The 16,365-nt window shown below is 41.0% G+C and overlaps 1 protein-coding gene across 1 annotated transcript in view; it reads right to left on the bottom strand.

Moving 5' to 3' along the window:
- PTPRG (protein tyrosine phosphatase receptor type G) overlaps positions 1–16,365 on the bottom strand; it is a 373,912-nt gene that overhangs the window by 121,140 nt on the left and 236,407 nt on the right. Inside the window, exon 5 of the mRNA XM_042880843.1 lies at positions 6,366–6,461. Coding sequence (XP_042736777.1) covers positions 6,366–6,461 — 96 coding nt within the window. The remainder of the gene's footprint in view (positions 1–6,365; positions 6,462–16,365) is intronic.

The raw sequence follows: 16,365 nt of genomic DNA, 5'->3' as shown, positions 1-16,365 counted from the left end.
AATAAATAGCTTTAGCCTACATGCATTTTCATTTCATGAAGATAATTTAAAAAACCCACCCTGTACTAATTACTAAATAATACTCCTAATCAATAATAATAGTTTTATTATTCATAATAAGTATTCATTAATAAAATACCAGGAGTTCTACTGTAACCATTAAAAGAATTAATACTGTAATTTAATTTTAAGGTCTTTACATGTATCTGAAGTCTATTAAAATAAATGAAAAGCCTCTCAATAAGTCTGGGTGATGCCCTGCATGTTAACGATGCTACACGTTATTTGAGCTACCGCAAATCACCTTTAAGATATTGCCTAAACACTGAAGCAGTGATTATGATTCATGTAGGTGGACATAATAATGTTTCAGGGAAAGGGCACACTTCCTCTTCATTCTCATTTTCCAAATTAAGTTTTGCTCAGACTTTCAAGAAGTGCTGCAAGAAGGAAGACGTAAAATTAGGGCACTGCCAAGGGACGATGAGATCCTGGTGTCCTACCAGCTATCCAAATAGCAACAGCATCTGAAGCAGTTAGCCACTGAAAATACCAGAGCCAGTTATGGGCAGGGAAGAGGGGGGAAAAAAGAGTTTCTAGGGTAGTCAGAAGTTGAATTCTGTTATTTCAGAACCACACAACAAGGGGCATATTTGTGTCAAATATTCAGTGACTTTGACTGTGTTCCACTGATTTATGCTGCATTTAGCTCATTTGGGCTCTGTGAATAGCAAGTTAATGATTGCTTTTATGAAGCTCACCAAGAACTGCTATCAAAAATCTTGCAAAAGCAAAGCCACAATTACTATTTCTGTTTGTTTCAAATCTCTGCATACATAAGCTAGTAGCAAGTATAAAGACATTCACACACAAATAACACCCATCTATAAAAGTTAAGCGCTACACATATTCTTCAACAGCCTTAATATTAGAAAAGAGAAACAAAATTGCTTCCCAGAAAAAGACCTGTAAACTTTTGATGTTTACGCCACGTACTTCTGAAAACACCATTAGCTCCATACTTGCTCCCAAGCAGCTAATTATCTTTAGAAATCTAGCCCTATACTGCTAACGCTCATGAGTGATCGAGGTATCAACATCACTCATCATTAGGAAGATAATTTTAATGATGAAAGCATTGCTAAAAGTTACTTTTAAATTCATTTTTACTTTGATTTCTTTAGAGATGATTTGTTTGAGTACCTGAGATACAGTAACTAATCACTGATGGTTTTCTCTGCAAATCATAAAATAGATTTATAGGCACTCCCTGCAGGAACAAGAATTCCATCACCTCCTCCTGAATTTCTGAGCTATCGAATATTTGATGAGCGCTTAGGGAATCAGTATTGTGTCTTTTCACAGCAGTAATCAAAGAATGAAGTATTCTCTGCTGTAATGAATCTACCACAGGCCCAAAAGATGAATATTTTAAACGCAAAAGCAATATGTTTGTTTTGAACACATTTAAGTTTGGCTTTAATAAAGCAATAGTGAAGTGTGCAATGAATTATATTGCTAGATGGTTAAAACTGGGCTGTGCAATATTTCTGAATGCATTTAATCCAAGTAACTATTCATTTTAAATGTGACTTATAAATATATATTACACGAATGTGTATGAATGGATGATTCAGGAAACAGAGAGATTTGTGCCTTCCCTTCCACTCCTGGCTTGCTTCAAAACCAGCTCGGCCTGACAATTAATTGAGGCCTGGAGCGAGAATATTATTAAGAATGAGCTGAACCTCACCGGGCTGAAATTATGCACCCACATGAACTATTCAAGGTAGGAGCTGTTAAATCAAGACTGACGTGTCCTGCTGGCTCCTCAACCTGTCCTGGCGGACGGGTGGGCCTCACCAATGAGTCCCATCACTGCAGTGTCGCCGCCTCTGCAAATCCTGAAGCCTTTAGTAAAGACAAAGAGGATGCTGCTGGCTACAAATAATGGATAGGAAATTATGAGCCTTCCACCAGCACCGGCTGCACCTTGAGATGCACCAAGTAACCCCAACACTGACAGGTCTAGTTCTGCCAAGGAGGCCGAGAGAAGTCATGGGCTAACCTTATTTCTTTCCAAAGCACTCTGATCTTTGCTTAAAAAACACAAACAAGTTTTCTTTAACAATAACAACAACAAAAAAACCCACCCAACACAGGAGCTTTTTGGCTTACCCTGCTGCTTTGTATTTTGATATTTTGATTCCCTCTTCTTGCACTACAGTGAGTGCTTTCCATGCCAATTCTTGCTTTAAGGAAAAGTCACTTCTTCCACAGATTCCCTGGCCCTTAGTGAAGAATGTTTATGGTCTGAATGACTGCTATACTTCCTGGCATCAGCAGAATGGAGCTCCTTCTTTCCATTTCAGCTTGTTCCAGCTGAACAGCTTTTAAAATAATTCGACCAAAAAGAGATGACAGGTGCCTAAGTCACTTTGCTACTCTGTCACATTCCTGTGGACTTGTGGCCTCTCTGAGAATGAGAGGTTCCTCAGAGGTAGAGTATAGAGCATAGAGCATGGTCAAGGGTTTCTCCGCTTGCTTTTTGTGTTTTGCACAGTGAGGCACTTCATCTTGTCCCAAATAATGAGCTACAGAACAGAAGTCTGCAAGAATTTTCAGTGGAGCTAAATCATCTGCTGCTTCGTTATTTGTTGCATGTACAATGTTCCCTAGCACCCTGCTTGAAGTGATGCTATGGTCAGAAAAGGGTCCACGTATCTTTGGAGCCTTCTTCTCCATATGCCTTTTCACTTTAAAACATGCACGCCAGTGCAAAAATCAGCTTTCAGAACCCAGTTAAAGATTTCAGACTAGCAAAACATTTGCAAATTGAAAATACCTGCGGCAGAATCCCCACGGCTATTTCATGTGACACCATCTGAGCGTCTGCCCACAGTGAACTACTGAGATGTGCGTTTACAGCAGTTTGGAAATGCAAGCATTGTTTCCCAATTTTAGCTAGTAATGTTCTTCATTTGTCAGGTCAATTGACCTGCAGCATGGCATCAAAAAGAGAATTTATCAACAGAATTTATAATGAAAGCAAAGAGAAAAGCACATATGCGATTATCAGCAATTATGGTATAATTCCAAGTGCTTCAATTATCCAAGTTCAGAACCAATGTACTTTACCTGGAAATTGCCCTTGAAACAGTGAATTCAAAATGGAAAATTCTTATATAGTCTAAGTTAAATTATTTAAAAACCAGGAAAGAGGGTTCTTAATTATTTAATGTTTCACCAATAATTATACAGCTCAGTATAATGTTCACTCACTGGAGAACCTGATTTTCAAGGGAACATTTGTGAACATCAGTCAAACAAAACACGCATGCCAGACCCTGAATTCAGTCAGTGCAATGCACATTCATTCCAACACAGCATTAACACATTAGTCGAAATCCAAGTCTTGACTCAATGGCAAACCTAGCCAATAATTTCTACATTAAAATGTTTACACAGAAAAGCACCTGCAATTCAGTGTTCCAATATATTTTTAAAAACAAACAAACAAACAAAAACAACGCAAACAAAACAGTGTGCCTTGTATTACTATATTTCTTAAATGTTGTGTTCTAAATAACTGAGTTAGAGATGGGGCTATAGACAAGGAAAACAGCAGACTATGAAAATAGTCCTCAGAAAGTTAAAACTGTTTATCAAAATAAGGACGTGGACATCTTAAGGACATTTGCTTCAACAGTTCTGAGAGCCAGTTTCAAAAGGCAGTTTTGAAATTAGTTGCCTGAAATACTGGCTTATTTTGTGCCCTGGGGAGTAAGGCTAAAGGAACACCAGGTATTTCTGAACAAAACAGCCAACAAAATCCCGAGCTGTGGGTCACCATCGCAGAGCTCCTCAGTCTAACACTGTATAGATCTGCAAAGCATTACCACCATCAATTAATAATCCTAAGCACAAAATCTTCACTTCCATGGGACAAGCTCTGGCCTCACGATGGGCAGCTCCCACATTGAGTACCCCACACCTCTCATGGGCCAGAAAATGCACAAGCCCTCTGAGCACGAGGGCTCTGGGCTCTACAAATCTTCCCAGGCAGCCTTCTGTCTCAGAGCAGAGCTACCCAGGAGGAACATCTGATACAGACAGGTTTAATGGCACACTGCTGATCTATCACTTCAACCCAGAGGCAAGGAGCTGAAAAAAAAAAAAAAAAAAAAGGAAGAAAACCATTTCCTTTCAGCCACAAACTGACTTGTTGCTGGGTCACTTTGCCAAGGATTTACCTTACTCCCATCACTCTGGAAGAGAACAGTCTTTTTATCAGTAATGGCTTCAGATTTCATGGCTCCTGGAGCAGTGGAGCCCAGCTGCACCATCATCAGGACTTTATAGCCCAATGTCCTGTGGCCTGCAGGGCTAGAAATGATGAAAAGTATAGATTTCTGGTTCTCTCAGGGGACCAACACACCTGGTTGTGGTCTCAAGGAGTCTGAGCTCTCTTACAATCAAAGATTTTTTTTTTTAAACAGAATTACAGATTGTTTGAGGGTATTTTTAGTGAGTTCAATGGCTCCCTCAAAATTGTACAAAGTGGGATGCTTGATAACGCAGCGCCTGGCTTTGGGGGGGGGGGGGGGGGGGGGGGAAAAGGAATACAAAACAGTCCCACTTGTTGTGAAGATCCTTGAAAAACTGTTTTTTTTGGCAGAAATGTCACATGTAGACTAGGAAACATTGTGACATGGGGCAGCATTTCATGCAGCCTAGGTGAAGCATATTTGGGCAGTGAATTGCAATTAAACTCAGGCAATTAAATTTAGACACACTATGCTGGAACGTGCATTGCATACCGTGACATAGCACTTGCTCCTTCTGACACCATACACACACAGCATCTCTTCATCATGACATAAATCACATAACAGTGACTTTGGTTGTTCTATTTCTAAACTGTTGTCACGTCAGGCCAAATTCAATTTGCCCAACCCTTCCGCCAGCACATCACCATTAACAAGTCTGGGGACGCATCCTGCTATGCCACTGTAAATTATCACAGCTCCACCAACTGCACTCTAACATGAAACGCCACAGAAGCGCTCAGAAATCAGCAGTGATGAATTTAATGTGCTAGCTACTTCCACTAGCCTGATGTCAGCAGAGTTGCAGCAATGTATGCAACACGAGGATTCGCCCTTTTATCCTTATCAAAGCTTTTGATCAAAGGCAGTGACATAAAAAAAAAAAGACAACCTTATTTAATTTAAGCAGTACAGTCACACCTGTCACTCTAACATCATAGAGAAAGGAGGTATTTACATATGGGTACTTGCATGTTCTTTTTAATCTAACTTCACAGACATAACAGTAAGATCATTTTCTCCCACAGTAAGAGCTAGTGTGAAACCTCACAAAGGACTGATGTTTTCCCTTGCTCTTCCCTCCCTCATCTTCTCTCCTTTGAAAAAGCAACACCTTGAACTACTTCAAAATCTTCATTAGCTACTTATTAATTTGGGGAGCTTGTCATAGAATCATCAAGGTTGGAAAGACCACCAAGATCACCTAGTCCAACTGTCAGCCCATGCCTGTGACTGCTCTATGTCACGCAGTGCCACATCCACCCTTTTCTTGAGCACCTCTGCCACCTCCGTAGGCAGCCTGCTCCAATTCCTCACCGCTCTTCCTGAGAAGAAATTTCTCCTAAGTTTAGTGATACAGAGTTGCTCCAACTCACTCCATTCAGCTCGCCCTCATGCCAGTGTAAGGACAAACCCTATTCCTGATCAAACCTGACCCAACCCCATGCTGCTGAACCACCAGGTGACCTGACCTGCCCTCCACCGTGATCAGCAGGCTGCACCCTGAACCAACAGATGAGCTCCCTGAGCATTCATGTTTTTGAGGATGCATTTCAAAATAGGGAATGCGTAAATCCACTCATTTGGAAACCAGGTCTCCTCAAGAACTTGTTACTATGACAATTTAGAAGAAGCTGCTGCAGATGAGACAGATGAAACGTATTGATTAATTTTCTCCCAAGCTATGTTTGAATTTTAAGTTTTCTCTACGCAGAATCAGCTCACAGCAGTTTGTTAGTATTCTGGAGACCTGAGCAGTGTGCTTCAGCAGTGAAGGAAGTTCCATGATAAATGTGTTCTCAATCTGCATCTCCAAAGCGGCTATAAAATCGGAACAATTGATGCAAAATTCTTCATTACATTTCTAAATATGCTTATTTACATTTTAAATCACACATAGACAATATGAAATATTTTTCACTTAGACAGGTAGGAACAGGAAAACAGATGCATCCATTAAACTTGAAACAATTCAATGAATTAAACAGTACTTGGTGAAAGCTTTGGTTTATGGATATAACCCTTGTTTAAACTTACTTGAAAAAACACGGCCATGGCTCCTACTTCCCTGTTTTCTAGAACTGCTGTTCCAAAACTGTCAAAGTCATCGGGATTGTAGAAATAAATCTGCATCTGTAAAAATTAAAAACAATAACAAAACTACGTCAGTGTTGATTCATCCAGCTTTCAAGTGAGGCAGTGCATATAGGCTGTACATACAGCCAGTGTTATGAAACGGAGATAGAAGAATTCTGCTGAACAATATTGTTTAACTAGCATCTTGATTAATAGCATGGCCGCCCTACTGGGACAGTAACCAGGGAACAGAGTCAACGCAATGCATTTTAATAACAAACCAAAGGATAAACAGTATGGCCAGTCAGTTTGGATGGCAAACTTTGTGCTTTTTTTGCCAGGATCTCTTCATTTCTTTTTTTTTTTTTTCCAATGCAGGCTCATCTCCTGTTCCGTTAAATGTGCTAGACATTTTTATCTCAAAAACCATAGAGAATTTTTGAAAATGATTTCAGTGTTTAGAGATATTCCTTTACTCCTAAAGCAATTTGTAAGATAAAAGTGTGCCTCTGTAGCAATGCATTTTCATGAGCCTCTGATATTCAGGACTATCAGTTTGGGTCAGAATTCTTTCTGACTTCATTTTATGGCTTCTACTTCCAAAGCTTTAGTGCACAACAACAAGTATAAGCGAGACAAAAATGGATATTCTGATGGCATTTTGGACAAATAACAAATTGCACTGTTCAGGGCAATTTTCACATCGTTACTGGGTGATGAGGAACAGTCCCACGGTGCAGCCGAATGCAGCTATAGGTCTGCTTGGACTGCCCATGTCTCCTGGCACTTTGCTTGGCATCGCCCCCTCCTGTAAGTCTGTCTGCAAGGAAACCCACTGATGGCATCAGCTGTGGCTTTTCTCAGATGGCAAAGCATGAGAAATCCTGCCTTCTTCAAATATACTTTTCCCAGATCTTGTGTATGGCCAGATGAGATGATATCCTTTCATTTCTCCCAAATGTGGGCCCACTCATTTTTACTGATTCACAGGCTTCCGGCCCTATACACTCTCTGTAATGTACAATACTGGCAAAGCACCTATATATCTAATAAAACATCACCATACAGAGAGAAGGCCAAGATGAAGATGGGTCTCTTCTGAGCTGGAGGTACTTTTGCAACAGGAGGATAAAATAAGACCACACTCCAAACTGCTCACAAAAGAAAAAAGGAAAAAAAAAAAAAAAAGGAAAAAAATCATCTGGCACTCACTCTAGCTTCATAAAACTGGAAAGCAATTTTCTCCCCCTACTTCGGCCTCCCTATTCCCAGCACACTCGCAGCACAATGGGATGCTGGCAATATCTCACAAAGTTGGTGCTGCCTCCAGGTCCGAACTCATGCTTTGAACACACGCAGGCTGAGGTGCCACTGATCACTGATGCAGAAATTACAAACAGTTTGTTTCAGGTGGGATTGCTCAGACTTCAATTAAGTCAGCGCAGACAAAAGCTCACGAAACACTTGCAAATTACATTTTACTCCCCTTTAAAATAAAGCCTAAAAAGAGGTATACCTGATATAAAATACCTCACTATATGGCCCTCATAGGAGCTTATGAAGAAAAGTATCACAGAGTGAGTTCAGCATATGCCAAAGTCATTTTGGATCGATTTTGCTCACGGCATTTTAAGGAAATTAATTTTTACAATACACTTTTGGATAGCAGTGCAAAGGGCTTTGGTAAAAAAACGCTTAATTCAGATCGCTCGTCGCAGCAGTGCAATTTCAGAGACTAATCAAGAACCACACTCTGCCTTGATTACCAAACACACTGAAACATTTTCCCGCTGCTCCCTGGTGGTTTTCCAGGGAACGTGGTTCCTCTCCTTGCATCCATCAAGTCAAGGGGAACTGTCTTGTATGAAAAATTATCGTCATCTGTCATACAGCAGCTTCCTTACTCGCTCATACAGCTAGAAGGAACATTCTAGGAGTGGAACCTCCCAGGAATTGCTTTGACAGAATTTGCACACGCACACACTGCAAAAACAATGTTAAGAAGATGAAAAGGTTACACCCTCAAAGCTGCACGACTCAAGCTGCTCAAGAAGCCACACCTGGACACCTCAGCATTAGTATTATGACAATTTTCTGATTATGTAATCCCATGTTGTTCTCTTCCATAACACAGTCTCATCTGTTGTCCCACAATTTACAATAAAACGCAAATGTACCAAAGATTTCTGTTCTTTTTTACATAACATCTATAATCTTACATGCATTTATAGGTAGACACTTTGTTTAGTATTTTCCATGGATGGCATAATATTCTTTAAGTACAAATCAGGAATAAGACAGTTAGCCATAAAATTAATTTCACTGCATACTTCAGTGGCCTAAACATGCTGGAAAATTTTCATTATAACTCCTTATTATATAATTAGTATATACAATGTATGGTGCACTTTGCATATAAATGACTTCTACTGTCTCTGCCTGGTACATTCAAAGCAGTAGTACACAATACAACAAAGGAGCATTCAAGCTAATGAAAATTTGGATCTTATTATGATACGTTATTTGTGAAATTCATAATGGAGAATCATTCAAGCTTGCACATCCAACCTGAATCCTGCCGCTGCCTGACTTCAGCACTGTAAGCCACTGTTTCACACATTTCTCTGTATGATTTCACACAGCTTCTAATTTCCAGAATTTAAAAAAAATCTATCTTCTTCAACAGCTCTGAATCCCTCAGCCACGGAAAGCCTGCAATGCCTTTCTAGTTTCTTTAGCTTGACACTAACTGCAATCAGAACGCTCTGCTCCTCACTTCTTTGCTGTCAGTGCTCCAAATCACCTTCCAGTGGCACAGGTCCCAGGGGGCACAAGAGCCCTGTTCTCTATGGCACAATATATTACATTTATCAGCCTTTCACATCTAGACCAGCTACAGCTAACAAGGCCAGGAAAGGCTTACATGGGCTTTCTTAATCGCAGCAATGCAGCAAGCATATACCTTGTGAAGATCTATTACAAAAAAAAAAAGGAAGAGCCCAAGCAACCCGAAAATTTCAGTGTTGTGATAAGGCTAAACTGAAAGAGACCTGTGTGAGGCACATAAAGGGGCTTTTCTTGCAGGATGACTCTCACCATCCCGAAATTCTACTGACGACGACTGCAGTTACAGAGCTTCACCAAGGCAAAGTGAGGGCAACGCTTGCTTCTAATGGAAAAACTTCATGCTTTGACACTCTTCACACTCTGAAAGAGTAGAATTGTTTTCACTCAAACTTGAGAGAGATTCGCTGTACAGCTGAGATTAAGCCTGAAAAAATTTCACTGAAGGAGAAAATCTTCAGAATGTCACAAGTGCCTTAAAACAGAGGATTAGCAAAAAAACCCTCACTGCCATAACCCAGGAGATAATTGCAGTCATCCTACAAAACCACGTCTTGTTTTCTACTCTTTTCTATCCAGAAATATGTCCAGCTGTTACTGTTTCCAAGCACTGCAGGCGTTTTTCCAGGCAACAACTCTTCTACAAAGAAATGCAGCACACACATCCAACACCTGAATTGTTTCCCAGCCTGGAGCACATTGCCTCCATGCTCTTACTGCCCACCTGCAGTCCTGCACTGTGCCATAGGGCAGCAGTTCTCTCCTGCTCGGGTCAGCTTACTTCTGCACAAACACCTTTCTTCAAATATATTCGTCCAAACTGCAGCTATTCCCCAATAAAATTTGGGCTCCACTTTGAGGTTATTGGATTTTGACTCAGAACTGGTTTGCTATTACTCTGGTCTTACAAAGACTGGCTGCCCAAAATGCACACGTGCATTATGAAAATCAGTGCCCATCAGAGATCAGTTCTGATTTTAAGTACAATTGCTTCTGAATAACTCAGCGCTCCCTACAAAACATCACTAGCTTGCAAAAATGGAGCACACATCACATGAACAACCTCTACCCATCACCTGTCCACAAATAAACTGTTCTGAACTCTGTTTGGGTGCTCCTTCCCTGCTTGGCAGGATGGGCATGTAGACAGACACCACCATGCCTCTTATTGCCCCATTACAAAGGCAGAAAGTTTATATTCCGATACAGACCATCATGGCTCAACTCATTCAGCACTTACGAGAGAAAAGCCACAAAGAGCATTTGATAGATCCCAAAAGACGTGCATGAGTTCAAAGCAATTCTAGGAGACGGGAAAGCAAGCAAGTGAATTTTCCATAGACAGATGCCAAGTATTTTAAAAATAAATAATTGAGACTTTTAAATTGGGCTGCTATCACCCTGTGCAACCTCCCACGGCAGATTTCTCTTTAGATTAAAAAATGAACAAAGGCTCATTGTGCTGTCACAGATGTGGAGTACAGAATATTCAATAGGATCAGGAATTCTGGTGGAAGGAAAAAGATCATCAGAATTAACTTTCTGCTCATTTCCTTCCAGCAATCCAAGGGCTACCATGCAATTTAAAGGGGAGAAAAAAAAAAAAGAAAAAAAAAAAGGTTTGATAGGCCAGCCAATTTCTTGATGAATCAGGCAGCAAGACACAGAGACAACAGCAATGTGTTTAGAGACAGAGTAATTTCACACAAGCAAAGTGCACAGGCATAAGCAGGCACACTGCAAATCCTTGCAGAGTGCTGAAGCAAACAACGTGAAGTCTTTCCTCTAAACAAAGGGGTTCTACAATGAATATACGAGCTCTTAGTAGCTCTACTCCTTGTATTCTAAGAATAAATTATTCTTGGCCACTTATACAGCTGGGTTTAAAACCTCTCAAAAAATAAAATTAAAAAAAATCCACCAAAATCCGTGCTAACATTATGAATCATACATGAATTTTCTTAACTGAAAGCCCGTATGTAACTTATGTCTGCTTTAGACATGTGCACAGGGAACTAGACGATGTGATCCATTTGACTGGAACAAAAACTTCCTACAGACATAACGTAATCTTCACTGCAGCAATGAACATTCCGAGTTACTGTCCTGCAGTCGGTGTGTCTGCTGGACAGTGAGATGGGAGCAATCAAGTCTGACGTTTGGCTTCTCATTATATTCTCTTAAAAAAATAACAATTAAAAAAGCAACAAAAAAACCCCAATTAATCATTTATAACATATTCTAAATCTGCTTAGAAAAGACAGAGGGGAGAAGGGAAAGAGATCGTGATGTTTTCCATTTCTCCTACCAGAGTCTGATGTAATAAAATAGAGTACGCTGCATTCTTTCTAAAAGATAAAGCTGAACAGGAGAAGATAATGGCATGTTTTTCCTGCCTAGTCTATTATTCATCAGTGAATTTTTAACTACAGTTAGGCAGGTACAGAGATGTATTTTGAATGTCATAACTTAGTATTTTACAGAGTCTAAAAGGGTGCTGGGTAGATTGCAAAACAGAGTCAGACGAGGTCCCTGCCCTAAAATAATTATGACTTGATAATGAAGACAATGCTGGGCTGAGAAAACGAAAGGAATTAAAACAACAGGAAGAGCAAAGATCACATGAGTGAAATAACAATTCAACTCAATTTACATGTTCACATGCCTTAGAAGCATGAGAAATTTACATTTAGTCTTTTTCTTTTAACGTTAAGCATTAATTATTGCTTCATTGTTGTCTAGAAACAACACAACGGGTGCATCTATGCTATGGATAAAGGTGAGGCTGAGGAATTTCCTAGCCCTTGTCACCTGTTACCCCACGTGTTGCCCCCAGCACTGGGCAGGTCCCACAGCAGCCCCATAGGGAGAGCAGAGCAGCGCTAGCAGGACTGCCATGTGCTTAAATGCACGGCTGGATGGGGGCCATATGACTCAGTATCCAGCGTGCTAAGCCCTGAACATTAAGAGAGAATTACCTTGGCAAGCCAGAAACTTCCCCGATGTCTCCTTCCAGAAATAAATACCCCTCAGGCCTGCTTCTGTCCCAAACAAGAAAATCCACTCTTATGTGTATACAGAGTCATTACACAGTGAAGGCATACTTGATGCTAACAAGATGTATGTTGCATTCATTTGTATTTCCATAATATGAAAATAACGGTTTCAGTGTTTATGCTTTCCATAAGATGAAACTTTTTTGCAATTGCTTTGTACTCTGAGTAACAGCCATATGATTCACCATGAAATGAAGTCTGGAAAATCGTTTTGGATAAATGGAACTATAAATTCAATAGAATTTCCATGACAACATAGATTGCAACACTCTGCCACAAGTAAAATGTTATAAATCATTCAAAACCAACAAGAAATCAGCAGTAAGTCGTCTCTTTCACAACACACAGCACCCCAGAATTACAGAGCTGTGGTTATTACCTCACCACGCGGTGCCTCTCATTGCTGCTCCTCTGCCTTGAAACAAGCATTTCATATCTGACCTCTTTCCAAACACAAGAAATCATAACACTAACACTTTAATGCCGATATAAACAAGAACTGAAGCATAATGAGCATAATTGAACCTTTCCTCCTTCTCTCATGTCCTAAAAGCATTTTAAAAATCTTCATCCTGTGGCAAGTATTCCTGTGCATCCAAATACATCCCACTTCCTCGCTAGACTCAGAAAATTTAGCGGATTCCTTTTCTGGATGAGGACACAACGGAGTGCTCAGTTTGTAAAAAGGATGCCAATTGCACATCCTAGGGATGGAAGTAAACCAATAAAAGTATGTAAACACACACACACAAAAAAAGGGATAAAAGATTACACCACATAGCGCTGCTCATTCTTGCACCTCCTAGTGAGGTCTTGACATGTGGCATTTTGCTTCAAGCTCAAAGGCCTGGAACCGAGTGAATCCCAGATGACCCTCACTGCGATTTACCAACACTATGGCTGTGAGAAAGCCTTCAAAATAGAAAGCTGCTTCCCTCCCGAAAAGTTTAAGCAGCTCTTAAAATCAAATGAGAGACAAATAGCTCAATATTCTGATCTTTGGGCAGAACTATGAATATCTCCAACTAACCAGGTCTTTCCATACCTTGGAAGGAGCAGTAATCAGCAAGTCCTTGAATTGTTCAAGGCTCATTTTCTCACGCTACCGGAGTCTCTGCTATCTTGGATAAATCACTGCCCATTTCTAGGAAAGTCTGGAGAAAGAAAACTGGGGCTGTTGTTTGTTTGCTTGATCTTGCAGTAAGGGAGGGTCAGGCACCTCATGGAGACAGAGCATTGCCTCTTGAAACCAACATCAACACCAATAGCTCATTCAAGCTGGGCAGTAGGAACAATTTCTTCTCCAAAAGAGCAGTGAGGCACTGGCACAGGCTGCCCGGGAGATGGTGGAGTCATTGCACCTGGAGGTGTTAAAGAAGTGTGGAGATGTGGCACTGAGGGATGTGGTCAGTGAGCACGGTGGGATAGGTTGGGGTTGGACTTGCTGATCCCAGAGGTCTTTTCCAACTGGAATGATTCTGTGATTCTGTGATATCTGATGCTGACATTGGTGGCACTTAGACCAGACATTTACTGCAGAAAGCTGCAGCCATGTACCCCCAGGCCTCTTCCCAGGCTATGGACACAAGCTTGGGTCTTGCACTGGTCTTTAAATTCACTGCTGCATTCTGACTCTGCTGGAGACTTTTGGATTTATTTATTATTTCTGAGTCTCACCCACAGTAGCTTTTGTCCAGACCCAACACGAATATGGCATATTTCCACTGGGATGATGAGTGTGTGTGCACAGGAACGTGCAATGCAGAGACTATGCTTTCAGGGAGAAACAACTTTACTTTCTAAAGCTGTCCAAGTGGAAAAATTAGAAGCAGTACTTAACTGCTGGCGGGAGCGAAAAACTGAAACAAGCAATTTAGGAAGTGGCTACACACCAAATGCCACAGCAACTGAAAACAAACAGGATGGGCTGACTGAACAGAACAGCTCTGAACTCAGCCCAGCACTGACTGGTACAGAGTTCTTCATCCATTTCCCCTGGTCTTTCTGTAAAGAGAACTACTGAAAAAAGAGTTTCAGGCTCCAAAATACCCAGATTGTCCATACTTCAGCTTTTCTTTAAGGAAACCATTTACTTTCTTAAACATAAATAAGCGTTGCCTGAATGGACAGAACTGCTGGGATTTTCTTGCAGAAACACTCTGCTGCTCTTCGGGGAAAAGAAAGGAGCTGCACTTTAAAAATAAACCCCACAAAAGCACACTCTTCCTAGCATGTGTGATTAATACAATTTCATATACTATTCACTTTAAGAGATGCAGTGGCACAAGTATTCATTCCTCTGAGAGCTTATATCTTCGTGCAGATTATTCCTCTTGTACTGCGGAATTCAGAACGTCCTGTGTGGTTTATTTGATCTTGGTTTTGTTTTCTTATTTATTTTTTATTTAAACGGGAAAAGGAGAGCTCTTCCAGGAGGCTTGATGATCTTCAAAATGCCTCAGAACAAATTTTGAGATATTTATAGTTTTGTTGCATCTCTGGATGCAAAGCCACGCAGCAGATGGGGCACATTTTCAGAAGCATTTTGCTGGGCGAAAGGCCATTCCTCTCAAAGGGGATGTGAAGTCCTCTGGCTGTGCACTCGCAGAGTTATTTTTGTTTATGAACTGCAAACTGTATGGGCAACCACTGCAGAACTAGCCCATGACAAGTGCTTACTTGCAGGGCTTCATAACAGAGGGTAAAAATAAAACCTGTATTTTGCAGAACATGCATCTATTTAAGGCAGCATCATAATCTACAAGACGGCTTTCCTCTGACAAAGCAAGCAGGGTGCTCAGCACCAGAGGTCTCAGAGCAGACTTGCAGATTCCTGGAGCAAGATGGAGCAGCCCTGCTGCTGGGGCAGCACACACTCAATTTTAACATCACAGGGATTGTTTCCAATGCAACTGCTTAACTGGGGTGTTTTACTTCAGGTCTCTCAAATAGGCATGATATGCAAGGAGTGAATAAACTACAGCCTTCCCAAAATCACGTCTCAAACTGAAATTCTGCCCTCCCCTGGGCTTCCTACCCGGCTGCCTAAATGTCTCTTGGAAAACCTTGCATTTAGCATTTCTGTATGCACAGTCCCAAGTTTTCGGTATGCTGTGTAGCTTTTCTGACCCCTCTGTTTCACTTGAGTCGAAAGTGAAGTCTGCACCCATCTGAACTGCAGCGTCAAGAAACTAGGAAAACTTTCTGACCCTGTGCACAGGCACACATGCCAGGCCATCGGCCTCAGATCATTAAGGACATGATTCCATACTGAGGGCAGCAAACCAAAAATAAGAGGACTTCAACAAAGCAAGAAGCAAAATATCCAAGCAAGCAGCAAAATTGACAGAAAGGCTAAAGCTCTAGAAATTGCGTAACCTTTTTAACTTAAAGCCTTGTCCACTGCCACATCTGCAAACCCATTTGCGAACACATTCTTTGCTAAATGTCAAAGTTATTCTTCCATGCCCACGAAGCAGAAACACAAATCTAACCCTCATCCTCTCTCACGCTTGCACACCAGTACCTGCCTGCAGATGCCAGCTTGAGACTCCCCTGGCGCCTCTGAACCTGCTGCTCCCTTGGCATCAACTTCTGCAATATAAATAAAACAACCTTTTGCTTTAACTCTTCACATTTTTTAAGGCCCACTGATCTTGAAAGAAAAGCACTTCAAACTTCTTCAGACTCCTGATGAACACAGCAGTGCCACCTAATCGGTATTGAGTCCAAATTCTTCAGACTTTGCTTCAGTAGAGTTTTCACTGTATTCTTCGTGGGAGGTGTGCACAGTTGTGTCCCTGCTCAGCCAGGCTCTGTGTCAGCTTTGTCCCTTCCTTCTCCTCTTTGTTTTCATGATAAACAGGAGTCAAAAGCTAGGTCACATTTCCATCCTGGTTCACACATGACCAGAAAGCACATCTTAAGCTACAGCATCTCACACTGGAACAGTTACACGATATGGACAGAGAGTTCTGGTTTTCAGTACTACAGCTGTTGACTTTTCTCCACATTCAAGGATTTTTTGGCTCCAGAAGTGCCCAACCACATCCATTCTTGGT

This window comes from Lagopus leucura, unplaced genomic scaffold (genome assembly GCF_019238085.1).
Source record: "Lagopus leucura isolate 7727_CA_CO unplaced genomic scaffold, USGS_WTPT01 Super-Scaffold_100028, whole genome shotgun sequence".
Classification (NCBI taxonomy): domain Eukaryota; kingdom Metazoa; phylum Chordata; class Aves; order Galliformes; family Phasianidae; genus Lagopus; species Lagopus leucura.
Note: the sequence above shows the minus strand (reverse complement) of the source record. Positions and strands in the feature narration are given on the sequence as shown.